The sequence below is a fragment of the Prunus mume genome, linkage group LG3 (assembly GCF_029339155.1).
Source record: "Prunus mume cultivar Tortuosa linkage group LG3, ASM2933915v1, whole genome shotgun sequence".
Classification (NCBI taxonomy): domain Eukaryota; kingdom Viridiplantae; phylum Streptophyta; class Magnoliopsida; order Rosales; family Rosaceae; genus Prunus; species Prunus mume.
Window position 1 is genome coordinate 6,892,434 of NC_142700.1, and position 14,224 is coordinate 6,906,657.

Below are 14,224 nucleotides of genomic sequence, written 5' to 3' on the forward strand. Positions count from 1 at the left end.
TGTTTGTTTTTTTTATCCCGCAAAATCTAAATCTAGTTGCATTTCACCAACCGATTCATTTGGCGGTGTCCCCACTTGGGTCGGCAACAAAATATCGGCTGCTGATTTCGTTCGTGTATCTTTTGCAGTTTTTGTGTTACACAACACATTGAAAACTTAGGATGTTTTTTTTAATGTTTATGCTGCATTTGATTTTGAGCGTCGGTGGCTAGTGGAGGTTGAGAGGAAGACGCCACGAAAGTGAAGTATGTCATAGATCCACGCAGTAATGGGCTTTCCCCTCATGGCATTGAATTGCAACCATGAAATTATGAACCTTTTCGATTGTTTTTGGATTTGCATGAATATATGAAGGGACAATGAATTTGGTAGACTTGTGGTCCACAAGCTCAAATGATAAATTCCGAATTGTTTTCTCTTATAGTAAAACCGAGTAGTATGTTATGTTGTCTGATTATAAATAGAGATTGTTGATTAGACGATTTTTTTTTAAATCTGTGATTTTAATTTATAATATAGTATTAACGGGTGGTATTACGGATAAATTATAATGTGTGCAATCATCTAGATATAAACGCTAAACCTATAACATTCGCGTGATGTTACCTCTACACTCAATATTTTCTCCATACTAATCTATATAACACACTAGTTTTTTTATTTATTAAGATAATACAACTCTTGTTACACCAGAAAAAGAAATGATATAAAACGAAAAGAAAAAGAATAAAAAGTTGGGACCTAGTGGCGGGAACTCGTGCACAATTATAATAGAAAGGAAAAAGAGTAGTGCCGGTAGTTTGAAGGAAAGAGAAGGAGATAGACCATGCGAAGCATCTTTGAGAGGAGCTAACCATTGGGACATGCTTTAGTGCTCGACAAAATATTGAGACTTTTAATTAGGTCAAAAGGAGACTCGGTCTAATCAATTGGTGGGATCATCATCACTTAAATTAGCTATAGCTTTATCATCACTTAATTTCTTAAATGGTTGGAGGTCTTTTCTCCAGTTGACAACTTGACATCACATAGGTCAAAGCCATATGTTAGCCAATACATGGCATACACGAAGACGTGTTAAGGGCATTTGTTCACTCTCGTTTCGATAATTTCAACCTTGTTCGCATACGTAGGAGTGAAGCTATTCACAAGCCTGAAGTGACCTGGGTCCCCTTCCATCTTCTCATCTCCGTTACTATAGAGAAAGTATATGCATATACTACAAAAAAAATCCCATAATTTTAAGCTTGTGGCCCCAAAACATCAAACTCTACTTCCCCACTGCGCATAGGTAACCGTTGATAACAAATTCGGCACATATATATATATATATATGTGCACCTAAAACTCTCGAGGTATCAATAAGATGCAGCCACATATTTTGAATCAATTAAGATATATTGGGACTAATCATGGAATTGAAGGGATTTAAATGAGAGGAGGGTGGAACTAATCGTTGCCTTTTTGACAAGTCTGTAGGAAAGTTCCGTACAGAAGTCAGCTGCAGGTTGGGTACGGGACCCGGACAACTGTAATGGACAGGATCAACACGTACCATGCTAGCTACCATATCACTGTTGAATGAATGTATCAAAATCTAAAGAGATACGCCCATTTATTGAGACACCTGGTTATGGATAGCTCGAATATATATATAGGAGTATGTTTCATGGAATAATTTTCACTCCTCAAATTGTCTCAAGAAAATAATTGTCATGTTGTGAATTAGAACTATTATAGTTGATTAGGCAAATATATCCAAATATACGATCTAGAAATATAGCACATTAGATACATCACACATGACAAGAAGACATTGTTCACAAATAACAACTAGTGAGATCGATATGGTAAAAGTATATGTGAATTATATAACATATCAAATATCTGACAAGAAGGGGTGTTACTCATAATCAATATATACACGCATCTCAAAATGTAAGCGGTGGAAATGCAGTAAATGATTGATCTAGCGAAGGGTAAGATATTCGGCATTAAATGTCGGTACAACCGTACAAGAAGAAGCTGGTTGAGAAGGAAAATCAAAGAATCATAGCAACACTCACATGTTATCAGGGCCTACAAAGGATTTGATCGATTTTCATGGCTTATAAGCATCACAGGATCATCCCACAGCCAGTTCACTATAGTCTCTCTCTAGAGATCTGAATGAATTGTTTTGTAGGGCATGTACCAGTGTACGTAGTACTTGATTGAAAATGAAAATAAATGCATGGGGAGGGCAGGCCACTCTATATTTAGGGTTAGGGCTCCACCCGATATGACAGTCTATCTATATATGATTAATTGGGTGCAAATTGAAGTCCTAGGAGAAGATCACAGGATCCATCCATCCATGTCCATCCTCACCCAAAAAATAGAAAACAAACAAATATCTTTTTGCATTCAGCACAATTAGAAAAGGAAAATGCTTTGAGGGAGTGGTTAATTTGATGTAATGTTTAAAAGTGGTGTTGGGTTTAGGAGAATTTGAAACTTTGAAAACGACTCTAAGAAAAAGAGTGAAAATTTGAATGAAACATGGCGCTTTAGAAAGACTGGCTAGTATTTCCATAAGTAAAGGGAGACAATGAGAAAGAAAGGGGATGAGGTTTCAATTTAAAGCATTATTTATTTATTATTGTGAGTAGCCTAAGTTTTTTTTAAGGGAGATTCACTATTATACCTGATATAGGGGCTCAAAGGATTTTATTTATTAATAAATTACAAAATTGTTATCGATTTCTTAAAACAAGTCTAACCTCAAAACCTCATTAAAAAAAACCCAAAATACTCAATAGCCATAAAAAGTAATTTAATAATCAAAATTAAATTCAATAAGGCGAGTTGTCATTTTTTGAGTTTTTTATATAGAAATTAAACGATGTAGAATTTATCTAATTTTAATGCTAAGAATAGACATATAACTAAATATCTATCCTTTTTTTTTTATCGGTCAAGTGCTTCCCATTCCTTCCATAAATATTTGAACCCAAGATATTCTATATGTTTTCGATATGCCAGAGAGGTAAGGTACCACGGACACACTTCGGTGCAATATGATAAGATTATATTTATTGGGGTTCAATCATTTAGCTTCTTTCCTTATTCTTATTGAAATTTTTAAGCAGTAGTAGGTGACATTCATTAAAGTATGTGGCTATGGAGTAAATCAAACATTTTACTGACTTATTAAAATTGTGAACATAAGCTGCTTTACGTTATCTGTATTATAAACCTTAAACCAAATCCTAAATTTTTTTATGCAATGATAAACCCTAATCGAAATCGTAAAATTACCACACTCATAATACCAATAAAAGAAACACAAGTCGAATAAGTCATTAGATCGGGCAAATTGACGAGAGTAGGAGAGAAAGAGAATTAATTAGGCTCGACTAAAGGTTCAATTCCCTTTCATTGTAACAAAAGATTTAGAATGATGACGGTAAATCTTTTTAAGTCTTCTTTTAGAATTCACTGATTATGTACGTCAAATTTGAATGTAAGAGGCCGTTGGTTTTTTTTTTTTTGGGTTATATGCAAAAAGAAGGTCCCTTACGTCACTGTAATTATAGAAAGGTCAGAAGCCTTAAAAGTATAGAAATGTAGAGAATAATCTTTTACCTTCCAAAGGGTCGATCCGTTCGACTCCTAGACTGTCCTTTTAGTCAACTACCTCTTCAAAAAACGCCAAAACAGCAAAAGCCCAAGAATATTTTCTACCATACACCAAATCCATACAAACTCTTTTTTTTTTTTTTTCAAAGAATTGTGGCGGTATCATAGCTCCCTCCAACAAGCCACAACAACAACAGCATCTTTTATTTTCCTAAATAATAAAAATTAATTTTTTTAAAAAAATATATATAAAAAAAACTTGGTCGTATGGTAGTGGCAACCTAAGAATGTTCCAAGATGGTCACAAAAACATTCGATTAATAAATTAAAACAAAAAAAATGTGCCAAAAAAAAAAATTTAAAGAAAAACTTAATATCAGTCTCTCACCCCATCCCCTTCAAATTCTCACCCCTATAAAAGACCTCCTAGTGGCTAGCTACTCCCTACCCATCTTCATCCACTACTACTCCCTTTACCTAAATCTTCAGTACGTACGGTGGTCTTTTTTGCATTAAAGCTCCAAAAATGGCGGCTCTGTCCACATCTCCCCCATGCTCAACGTTGACTCAAACTCTCCCGACGTTGACAAGCTCTCCTACGAAATCTTCTCCATTCTCGAAAACAACTTCCTCTTCGGCTACAACAACAACGGCAGCAGCGGCGCCAACGAAAACCCAACAGCCCAAAACCTCCTCTCCGACCCCAAACCCACCAATCTCTCCACTCCCCTCCATCACATGCATTCTAGCAAACACTTCACAGGCAAGGTCCGCGTCCTCGCCATTGACGCCGCCGGGGCCACCGACGGCCTCCTCGCCGCCAACTCCCTCACCCATCTTGAGTCATCTCTCCGCCGCAAGTCCGGCAATCCCAACGCCGCCATCGCCGACTTCTTCGATGTCGTTTCCGGGTCGGGCTCCGGCGGTATTCTCGCCGCTCTCCTCTTCACCCGGGGATCTAAGGACGGGTCGACCCGACCCATGTTCACCGCTCAGGAGGCCCTCAACTTCCTCCTCGACAACCGCCGCAGGATTTTCAGGTCGTCGCCGGGGGGGATTTTCCGGCGGGTTTTCCGGCCGACGAGGGCGGAGAAGGAGAGGGAGAAGCTCTTCCGCAAGACGTTCGGCGACCAGCTGAGCCTCAAGGACACGCTGAAGTCGGTGCTGATTCCGTGCTACGACATGTCGTCCCGCGCGCCTTTCTTGTTTTCGCGGGCGGACGCGGTGGAGATGGACGGCTACGATTTCAAGATGAAGGACGTGTGCGCCGCCACGTCGGCGCAGCCGGCAGTGGAGGTGAGGTCGGTGGACGGGAGGACGAAGATCATGGCCGTCGATGGGGGGATCGCGATGAACAATCCGACGGCTGCGGCAATTACTCACGTGCTGAATAATAAGCAGGAGTTTCCGTTCTGCAATGGGGTTGAGGATCTGTTGGTTGTGTCTCTCGGAAATGGAGAGTCAGAGCTCGGAAATTTGTCCCCTTCTGGCTGCCTCAAAATCGCCGGTGAAGGAGCTTCCGACTTGGTAAGAATTCTGATTATTTTTATTTTAGGATGCTTAATTATTATGAGATTAAATGAATTTTACTCGACTAATTGAGAAATTCACTAGTAAAAAAAACAAAATTAATATGGTTTATGATTTGCTAATTTAATATGGTTTTCTAAGGAAAAAAAATTTGATTTGGTTCATGATTCTTGTACTATATGTATGGTGGTTGGGGTGGCATGATAAAAGTGCCACCTAATTATTAATATAGAAAAAAAGAGAGGCCCTTTTGTGCAATATTTTTAATTTGGTGCTCAATTAATTCTATTTTCTTTTTATGAGTAGGTCAGCTAACTAATCATTTTTTTTCCCTTCTTCTGTAATTAAAGGTTGATCAAGCTGTTTCCATGGCGTTTGGACAATCTCGCGCAAGCAATTATGTCCGCGTGCAAGCCAACGGCATCATATCGAAAATGCATGGAGGTCTGCAAGCCTCAAACAAGAACAAGAACAAGAAGAAGAAGATAGACATGTTGGCCTTGACAGAGGAAATGTTGGCACAGAAAAATGTGGAGGCAGTGCTATTCAAAGGCAAGAAAATGGTGGAGAGCACAAATGTGGAGAAGCTTGAGATGTTTGCTGGGGAACTGATTAAGGAAGAAGAGAGGAGAAAAACTTGCTTCTTGCCAACTGTGGTTTTGAAGCAGACTTGTTCAACATCGCCTAGCAGAACATCATCTGCCACAACCCTATCAACCATGTCATCTTCATGTTAAATTAATTAGTCTTAATTACTACCTTAAGCATTCGCAGCCGGTCGGGATGATTGAGATTAAGCATCCGAGTCTGAGCTGAGCTGCTGAGTATGAGAATTTGGGGTTTAAGTTTTATTTTGCTAGCTGATGATCATAAAGTGTATATTTATGGTAGAAGGGGGTTTGCAATGTGTATACGAGTTAAGTATGAAGGCAAGGCAAGTAGTGGCAAAGTGTAATCAATTGAAGATTGGAGTTTTTCTATTATATAATATAATATATATACATTTAATTTGGAATTGGACTTAGCTTCCTTTTGGTTTTGGTTGAGGGCTGGGGCTACATGTCAGAGATTTGAATATGTAATAGCAGTTGTTGGATGCATATTCTACTCATTCATGGAAACCCCATCACCTCTCACTTTAGATTTTAAATGTGTTTAGGGAATCAAGTTAGTTCAATTGAAGCCATGATGGGCAGTTTGACTTAAAGAGAACCATAAATTTTGGAAAAAATAAAAAGTAAAGAAGTAAACAAATATATTTCCATAACTTGGGCTACAAAAGCACTCTAGCGAATTGTATATTAGTGGTTCCGGTCTTTGTTTAGGGCTGGTGTTGTGGTGGTGTCGCAACTTGTGCCGGTTTTGGATGTTATTTTGTTCATTGGAGGAGGAGGGATTCGAACACATAACGTTAGGTACGTATATACCTATTCTTAACCACTTAGGCTAAAAATTCATTATGAATTAATGTTTTAGATGTTCTTTTATGCTTTATTACTAGTAGTACTAGTATATGCGGACATGGTGTTACAGTCACGTGGAACAATTTCTTCATATATCGGATCTTTTCTTTTTTGTGTGTGTTTGTTGGTTTGGATTGGGGGATTGGGCTGCATATTCTGTTTTGCTGGCCCAATCTCAATTAAACCTAGTTTGTTGGGCCTCTTATATTCCTTTAGCTTTTGGGTTTCGTTCAGTGCTTTTGATTTAAAAAATGAAAACTAAATCTGGACTGACTTGAAAGAACCCGAATTAGGTCGGTTCGGAGAATCAAGGAATTTACGCCGACATTACTCTCCAGTCGATATAAATTCCACAAACTTTAAACGAAACATAAGAGTTACAGAAGAGGTGGCAAGGAGAGAGGCCTCTGTGGGTACGCAATGTCACCTGCGGATGGTGATGTCTCAGAAAGCCTCTCTGATATTGACGATGCAGAGGTACGCAGATAATTATATATATATATATATATATATATATATTGCTCTTGCTTTTCTTGAGTTTGAATCGTGGTTGCCCATTTTTCTCAAGTTGATGAATGGTAGATGCTCAAATTCCTCAATGATGATTTGAATTTAATCTACATATCAATGCTCTTGGAATTTCCTTTCATGGTTATTGTGAAAAGTTTTGTTCTTGGTTCTTGACAATCAACCACATTTTCTATGTTTTAAAATAAAGGGTAAAAATTAATGAAAGACAAAGGCAGTGATCCTGAAAAGGAAAGTTACCCCCTGCCCATGATCCATCAGCTTTCTTCAAGATCACTTCCATCATAGCCACTTGGTATATGGTGCTTGGTCTAGACTTATCTGTAAAGTGCTGTCTTTGATTTGGATTTGTATATGGTGTTGCTTCAATTTTTTATTTTTGGAATTTTGACATGGAAGGCATGATGCTTATGGTTTGTAGGTTGTTGGCTACCTTAACAGCCAGCAGGCGGCACTGTTTAAAAGAATGATTTGGGAAGCAATGAACAAGGACTATGATAAGGTAATGCCGTTGGAAATCCATAAATTTTATCATATGTGTGTTCACAAGGATTCGGTGCAATGCTAGGGGCTTTCTTAGCTTCTGTTTGTTCCATGGTTTCTTCTTATTTGTTGTCTATATTTTTGGCTTTTGAGTTTTTAGCTTGAAAATTATTGAGGTTATGTAGTTAATCATGATTATCAGCCCCTGCATTATTTGCCTCTTCATTCTCCTTAGCTCTGTGATTGTGCGGGAATTCTTCACTTTTAAAACTGACCTCTTTTCTTGTATTTGAGTTTATGTTTGCTGCATGTCATATGTGCGTTGTGATCTGAAGCATAGGCTTGGAAGTCTCATCCAGCTTAGAGTTCTTGCCTAGTTCTAAGCTGTTATTGGAGTCACACACTGCATAACTGTGTTGAAAGTTTTCACTTCAATCTTATTTGCTTTTGACTTATTTTTTGTTCTTTTGACCATCTGTGTATGTTTTACAGCCAGCATTGAGTCTTATGTATTGATCTCTATATGCAACTATAAAATTGGCAGGGAAAGAGTAGAAAACGAGCCAGAATGGCCAAGAAAGCTGCTCCTGCTAAAAAGCCAGAAAGGGCTGTCAAAATTTCTACTGTGATGGATACTAAGAATGTAAGTTAATAAACTAGTTTATGGGATTTTTGGTGCTTAAATTTTCGTGCAATGTTGATTTTCCTGCTTATAATTTATTTAACAGATACTAATGTGACATTTTGTTCTTGCAGAGGCTGAGTTCAAAAATCAACTATGAAGCTTTGGATAAATTAAATGAAGAGCTTGTAAGCATCTTTTATATGTCTTATTTTAGAATCAATTTTGCTTTATTCATGCTTTGCAAATCCCATATTATGTTCTGTCAACATCCAAGGTCTCGTTAACTGATGCAGAGACTACAAGTGACTAAAAGCCAATCAAATCTAATGGCACATTTAATTTCGATTGTCAAATGATGTTACTTGTTCAATATATTTTTTGTTTTCTTAATGTCTGGTTAGTGGGCAGACACCAAATTGCTGTTTAATGGAATACAGGTATATACAAGTGTCACAAACCATGGCAAGATAGAACTTAATACGTAAAAGAATGATCAATTGTGCAGGTTGTTTACTTATTGGGCAATTAATGGGAGACTTAAAAAAATAGGAAAATCTTTCATCTTTTTACATGGTTAATAGTTTTTTTTTGCCATGCAATGTAGTTCCTAGTTAGAAATCCTGGTAGGTTTTAGAGAATAGAGGTGTCTTTCTGCGAGTAATTGCTAGAACCTTTTCTAATTTTTTTCCCCATGTGTAAAATCAGGGTTATGCACCTGCATTCGAAGAAGGCACAAAGTCTAATTGTGGCAGTCATGGTGATATGCAACTGTCAAATGAGAAGAACAGTTTTGAAGGCAGCCATGATGATGATTTTGAGCATGAAAGTAATGGATACAGTGAAGAGGCTGAAGCCAGACAAGGCCATGATGATGATACATATGTTGCAAATGACGAATATAATGGATGCAACTATGATGACGAATACAAGTACGACGAGGAATGCGATTTTGACGAATTATGACTCAAATAGTCAATTCTTTTTTCATGATTCAGTTGTATCATGTTACAATCAAAAGGTTAAGCAATTAAAACTTCTGGTTTTTTATTTATAACTTTTTTGAATTGGTATCTGTTTGAGGAGCGATGCAATTGAGCATGGCTTGCATGTCAAACTATGTGAACTATAACCATGAGCACAAATTTGTAAATTGAAACACTGAATGGTTGGTTCCAAGCTGTTCACAGTTTATTTAGTGTAGAGAGAAGCACCAGTTTGACAACAATATTTCCCCAACATTGACGACACCAAAAGACATATCAATATTATATACAAGTCTGATGAAAATTTGATCATTGGTTTGTATCTCAAACTGTAAATTTATATAATTCACTTAAATTTATTCAATGTTGAAAAAAATCTTTACATAGGAACACAGATTGAATTGTCTCGGTTCCAACTTCCAAGCTATTTAGATTTTGCTAGCGAGAGCAAGGTACTTGGTATGACGGTCCTGAGCATTGTCTTCTTCTTCCTTAACACTGGCAACACCAACAGCCTTCTAAACTCGTAAAGCCTTGGCCTCAATCTCAACTTCCTCACCAGGGTAAGCACATGCATGAAATTGCCTCCTTTCAGTAAATGAGGGGGTACTTTGAAGGAGCAAACAATACGACCGGGTTCAAGGAGATCAACTTTAATGCCTTTCATAATAAAGGACTCAAAGAACTTGTCTGGCAGCCCGTCCATTGTCATTGCCATTTCACCTTTTTTCTCCAAGAACTTCTTCACTGACTCCATACTTGTTTCCTCATTTCTCTAGAAGCCTTAGCCATCAGAGAAACAACAGATAAAAAGAGTCATATTCAACATCAAGGGTCCTAATACCCTTAGCCCAAGCCTTTTGCAAACATCTAAGGAGACTCCATAACTCAGCCTCTGAAGGAAACATGCATTTGAATTTAAACTCATGGATTTTGAAATTACTTGTAGGATGACAAAAAATGCCTAGAGGGGGTGAATAGGCTAATTTAAAATTATAATTAATAAATAAAAATAAACTTTAGTAGCAGGATTGATATGGCTTATCAATCCTGGAAATATACAGAGCATAAAATAAAGGAATATGTAGAAAATTATTTTAGTGGTACAACCTCACCTTTGGGGAAAATCCACGGGAATCCTCAGTCCAAAACAAATCCACTATAGAACGATGATTACAAGAAGTACTCACACACTTATCCTATATACATTTTAGATAATGTTTACTGACTTTTTCATAACTCAACTTCCGTCACAGGATGTTCTTTCGACACTCCTTATGTTGAACGCAATACTGGTCACGATTGCTTTAAGCTTGTCGGAGTTCTTCCAACTCCCCTTATGTTGAATCTGATACTAGTCACGATCGATTCAAGCTCACCAGAGAAAAACAGCCATCACGGTCTTGGTGCCCTTGTAACATCCCGACCCAAATTTAAAGGATTCAATACTTTAATTAATTTAATAAATTATGGAATTACAATTTTTCCCTCGGGATGTAGGGTCATTTTGGTCACTTTTTGATTCGGAAAGATTTTGGAGAAGTGAGTGGCACCATTGCGTAGAGCTCGTCGATATGAGTTCGTAGACATGCGGCATGCCCAATTCCGAGATGTAACGAAGGAGAAAAAGTTTGAAAACGAAAAGGACACAAAGGTAATTTTAAAATTTATTAGTGTAGCAAACAGTACCGCTACAGTAACCGGGCAGTTTTAAATTTAGGCTAACGACAAAAGACACCATACTGGTTTAGGGTCATTCTCGAATTGGACCCCACAGTATCAAGTTTATCAATTTACGCCCGACGTTCTAAACATCGTCCAATTTAATCCTTAGTTAAGTTGACCGACGGTCAATCGTTCCTCATGCCGACGGCAGTAGTGGGACCCACCCCACTAGCGATTTGACCATTCCTCTCATGCCATCTGAAGGGCAGTTTCGGGATTCTACAATTTTTTTTATTTTTTTATTTTTATAAAAAAAACCTGAACATCGCGCCCAAAATTGGGTACACTTTGCAAGAAGACGATCTGAAGTAAAAGCCCCAAACTGTTGTTCGTCCTCAACCTCAATTTAACCTAAATCCTAAATCTCCATAGTTGACAGCAAGTTCTACGATTTCGAAGAAGTGAGAAGAAATGATTTGGGATTTCAGGGCTCCAGGCGCTCCGCATCCATCGTACGGTAAGTTGGTTTAAATTTTTGCGATTTGGGATATCTGTGTTGAATGGGTTAGAGGTCGTATGGGTTATTTTGGTTTGAATGTTGTGTTTGATAGGGTTTAGTGGAATAGTGGGAGAAGTGTCTGCTTTTAATAATGCAAAAGTGTTAGGTGGAAGGGTGTGAAAAAGGTTGTTTAATAAAAATTTGGACTTTTGTATAATGGTCCTAAACTGAAAATAATTAAAAAGTCAGTTATGATTTTTGTGTAATGTTTGAATATTGTGTTTTGTGTTGTGTTTTATGTTTGAACTGAAAATAACCCATGTTTGGGACATGTAATATGTAGGTGATCCTGAATTGTTTTTTATTCGAATGTATCATAGTGGTCAAATTTGTGGTAACTGTTATGCTTCTGGCAGTGTAGCTTGGTTTGATTATTGTGATAAGGATAGAATGTCAATGACTGAGATAGACAATATGGTGAAGGAGTTAGGCTATGATGGGGTGATTTGTTGCTGGTATAGTATCCCTATCTATAGCAATGGTGGCCTAACAAAGCTTAATGATGATCAAGATGTCATAGACATGCTTGTATTTGTACCAGAGACAAGGCTAATAGACATTTTCCTACATCATGGGGTTGATAGTAATGAGGGTTGGTTTTATAGTCAATCAAGATCAAATATGTTTGTTGATGTAGAAGCTGATATTGTGCCTAACAGAGGAGTTGTGATTGAGGAGCTTGATGACAATTATGGGGTTATTGTTCCTGTTGGTGGGAAATGCAAACAATGGAGGCAACAAAAAAAAAAAACTAGTGTGGTGATAGAAGAGCTCAATGAAGACCCAAATGGGAAACAAAGTGGTGGGGGTACGCAAAAGCCAAGGGAATCTTGTGCAAGACAGGGTATTTCTGAAAAAGGCAAAGAAAAGGCAGTAGAGAGGGAATCTTCTGCTGTGCAAAAAGACAAAGAAAGTGCTGTTGAGAGGGAATCTGCTGCCACTTGTACAGAAAGGGAAAAGTAAAGTCAGTTCTGTTATTGGGAAAATGAGGGCAAAAGCTTTTGGTAAAAGGAGGTGCAAAATGTAAAAAAGACACGTGATAAAGAAGACCAAAGGTCTAATATAGTGGCTGATGGACTAATTCAGAAAGAGGTTGTTGAAGGAAGTGTAGAAAAGAGCAACTTATCAAGATGTCATCCAATGAAGACAAGAAAAGCAAGAACAAGGACCACTGTCTGTCACGATGAGGAGGAGTTAGCAAACAGTCTTGACTTTGATTTTGCAGACCCTAACTTCAGTTGTGATGATAATGATGATGATGATGTCAATTTTGATGAATAGGTGGACAAACAAACTGAGTGGGTTGGAGATGGGGCAAAAGGAAAAGAGCCATAGTTAACAAATGTTGGGGTTGAATCTTGGGATTAAGTTGCAGATGTTGAACTGGATTCAGAGGAGTATGATTATGACAATGTGCAGCCTAAATATGACTCTGATGATGACACTCCAATGACGGATAGATTGCTAGAGTTCAATCCGGCAACTGACATGGCAGATCTAGAGTTTAAGGTTAGGATGAAGTTTAGCGATTGTAAAGTTTTTAGAGCAGCTGTGAGAGAACAATTTATAAAGAGGAATATGGATGTTGTATTTGTGAGAAGTGAGGCTTTCAAGCTAAAGGAAGTTTGTGTAGATCCAGATTGCCCATGGAAGATATATGCTTGCAAAATACAGCATGAGAAGACCCTGCTGGTTAAGAAATATGAAGGTGAACACATTTGTGGTATTGTTTGGGAGAACCCCATTGTGAAGTCTAGTTGGCTCAGTGCCAAATATATGGAAACATTGAAGAGCAATCCAAGTTGGTTAGTTAGCTCATTCATGGAGACTATGAAGAAGGATTATAACACTGGACTTTCTAGGCAACAAGTTTATAGGGCAAAAGAGAGAGCATTGAGGTAGATTGGGAGAATATACACAAGCAATACTCCAGAATTTGGGATTATTGTGAAGAGTTAAGGAAGACCAATCCAGGAACAACAACCAAAGTTCAATGTGATTTCAATGAACAATTGGGTCATCCAGTGTTTCAAAGGTTATATATGTGCCTAGGTGCATGTAAAGCAGGGTTCATTGCTGGATGCAGACCCATTATTGGATTGGATGACTGCTTCTTGAAGGATGTGGTGTATATGAAGGGCAATTTTTAGTAGCAGTTGGTATAGATGGTAATAATGAAACATGGGTGATTGCGTATGCAGTAGTTGAGTATGAGTGCAAGGAGTCATGAGTTTGGTTTCTGGAATTGCTGGTAAAGGATGTAGAGATTGTTAACCAGTTTGGTTACACTTTCATATCAGACAAGCAAAAAGGATTATTACCAGCTTTTGAGCAAGTTGTTCCTAATAGTGAACACAGGTTTTGTGCAAGACATCTGTTCACCAACTTCAGATTACAATTCAAAGGGAAAGTTTTGTTAGACAAATTCTGGGGTGCTGCAAAAGCAACAACTGTTCCACAGTTTGCAAGATGATGGAAGAGCTGAAAAACCTTGACATGGATGCTCATGCTTGGCTGATCTGAACCAGAAAACCTCCCAGGCATTGGTCTCGATCACACTTCAGCACTCATGTGAAGTGTGATATGCTTTTAAACAATATGTGTGAGTCTTTCAACTCATTCATATTGGCATGCAGAGATAAGCCAATACTGACCATGCTTGACATAGTTAGGTGGAAGTTGATGAGGAGGATACAAGGCAGAAGGGACAAAATGAAAGATTGGAGAAAGGAAATTTGCCCCAAGATTTTTAAGAAGGTAGAGATTA

The 14,224-nt window shown here is 37.9% G+C and overlaps 2 protein-coding genes and 1 pseudogene across 4 annotated transcripts; 2 read left to right on the top strand and 1 right to left on the bottom strand.

Moving 5' to 3' along the window:
- Window positions 1–4,054: 4,054 nt before the first annotated feature.
- Window positions 4,055–6,166, top strand: LOC103325331 (patatin-like protein 3). Its single transcript, XM_008227491.2, has 2 exons — window positions 4,055–5,148; window positions 5,502–6,166. The coding sequence occupies exons 1-2, from the start codon at window positions 4,174–4,176 to the stop codon at window positions 5,886–5,888; spliced, it is 1,362 nt and encodes a 453-aa protein (XP_008225713.2). The 5' UTR covers window positions 4,055–4,173; the 3' UTR covers window positions 5,889–6,166.
- Window positions 6,167–6,932: 766 nt separating this feature from the next.
- Window positions 6,933–9,436, top strand: LOC103325333 (uncharacterized). Of its 3 annotated transcripts, XM_089049221.1 has the most exons (6): window positions 7,004–7,091; window positions 7,333–7,437; window positions 7,564–7,644; window positions 8,170–8,268; window positions 8,382–8,435; window positions 8,956–9,436. In XM_089049221.1, exons 3-6 carry the CDS (start codon window positions 7,609–7,611, stop codon window positions 9,211–9,213), a joined length of 447 nt encoding a protein of 148 aa, XP_088905347.1. In that variant the 5' UTR covers window positions 7,004–7,091; window positions 7,333–7,437; window positions 7,564–7,608; the 3' UTR covers window positions 9,214–9,436. The 3 variants fall into 3 exon arrangements, with proteins under 3 accessions (XP_088905345.1, XP_088905347.1, XP_088905346.1); XM_089049219.1 differs by lacking the exon at window positions 7,333–7,437 and having other exon boundaries at window positions 6,933–7,091; XM_089049220.1 differs by lacking the exons at window positions 7,004–7,091; window positions 7,333–7,437 and adding an exon at window positions 7,174–7,192.
- A 225-nt stretch (window positions 9,437–9,661) lies between these two features.
- On the bottom strand, window positions 9,662–9,999 carry LOC148918581 (uncharacterized; annotated as a pseudogene).
- Window positions 10,000–14,224: the final 4,225 nt, after the last annotated feature.

What these genes read in the sequence shown, in the direction of transcription:
- LOC103325331 (XM_008227491.2), top strand. Translation starts at nt 4,174, where the DNA reads ATGCTCAACGTTGACTCAAACTCTCCCGACGTTGACAAGCTCTCCTAC. An exon ending in GTGAAGGAGCTTCCGACTTG is followed by an intron (nt 5,149 to 5,501) that starts GTAAGAATTCTG and finishes CTGTAATTAAAG; the next exon opens with GTTGATCAAGCTGTTTCCAT.
- LOC103325333 (XM_089049219.1), top strand. Translation starts at nt 7,035, where the DNA reads ATGTCACCTGCGGATGGTGATGTCTCAGAAAGCCTCTCTGATATTGAC. An exon ending in CTGATATTGACGATGCAGAG is followed by an intron (nt 7,092 to 7,563) that starts GTACGCAGATAA and finishes TATGGTTTGTAG; the next exon opens with GTTGTTGGCTACCTTAACAG. An exon ending in ATAAATTAAATGAAGAGCTT is followed by an intron (nt 8,436 to 8,955) that starts GTAAGCATCTTT and finishes GTGTAAAATCAG; the next exon opens with GGTTATGCACCTGCATTCGA.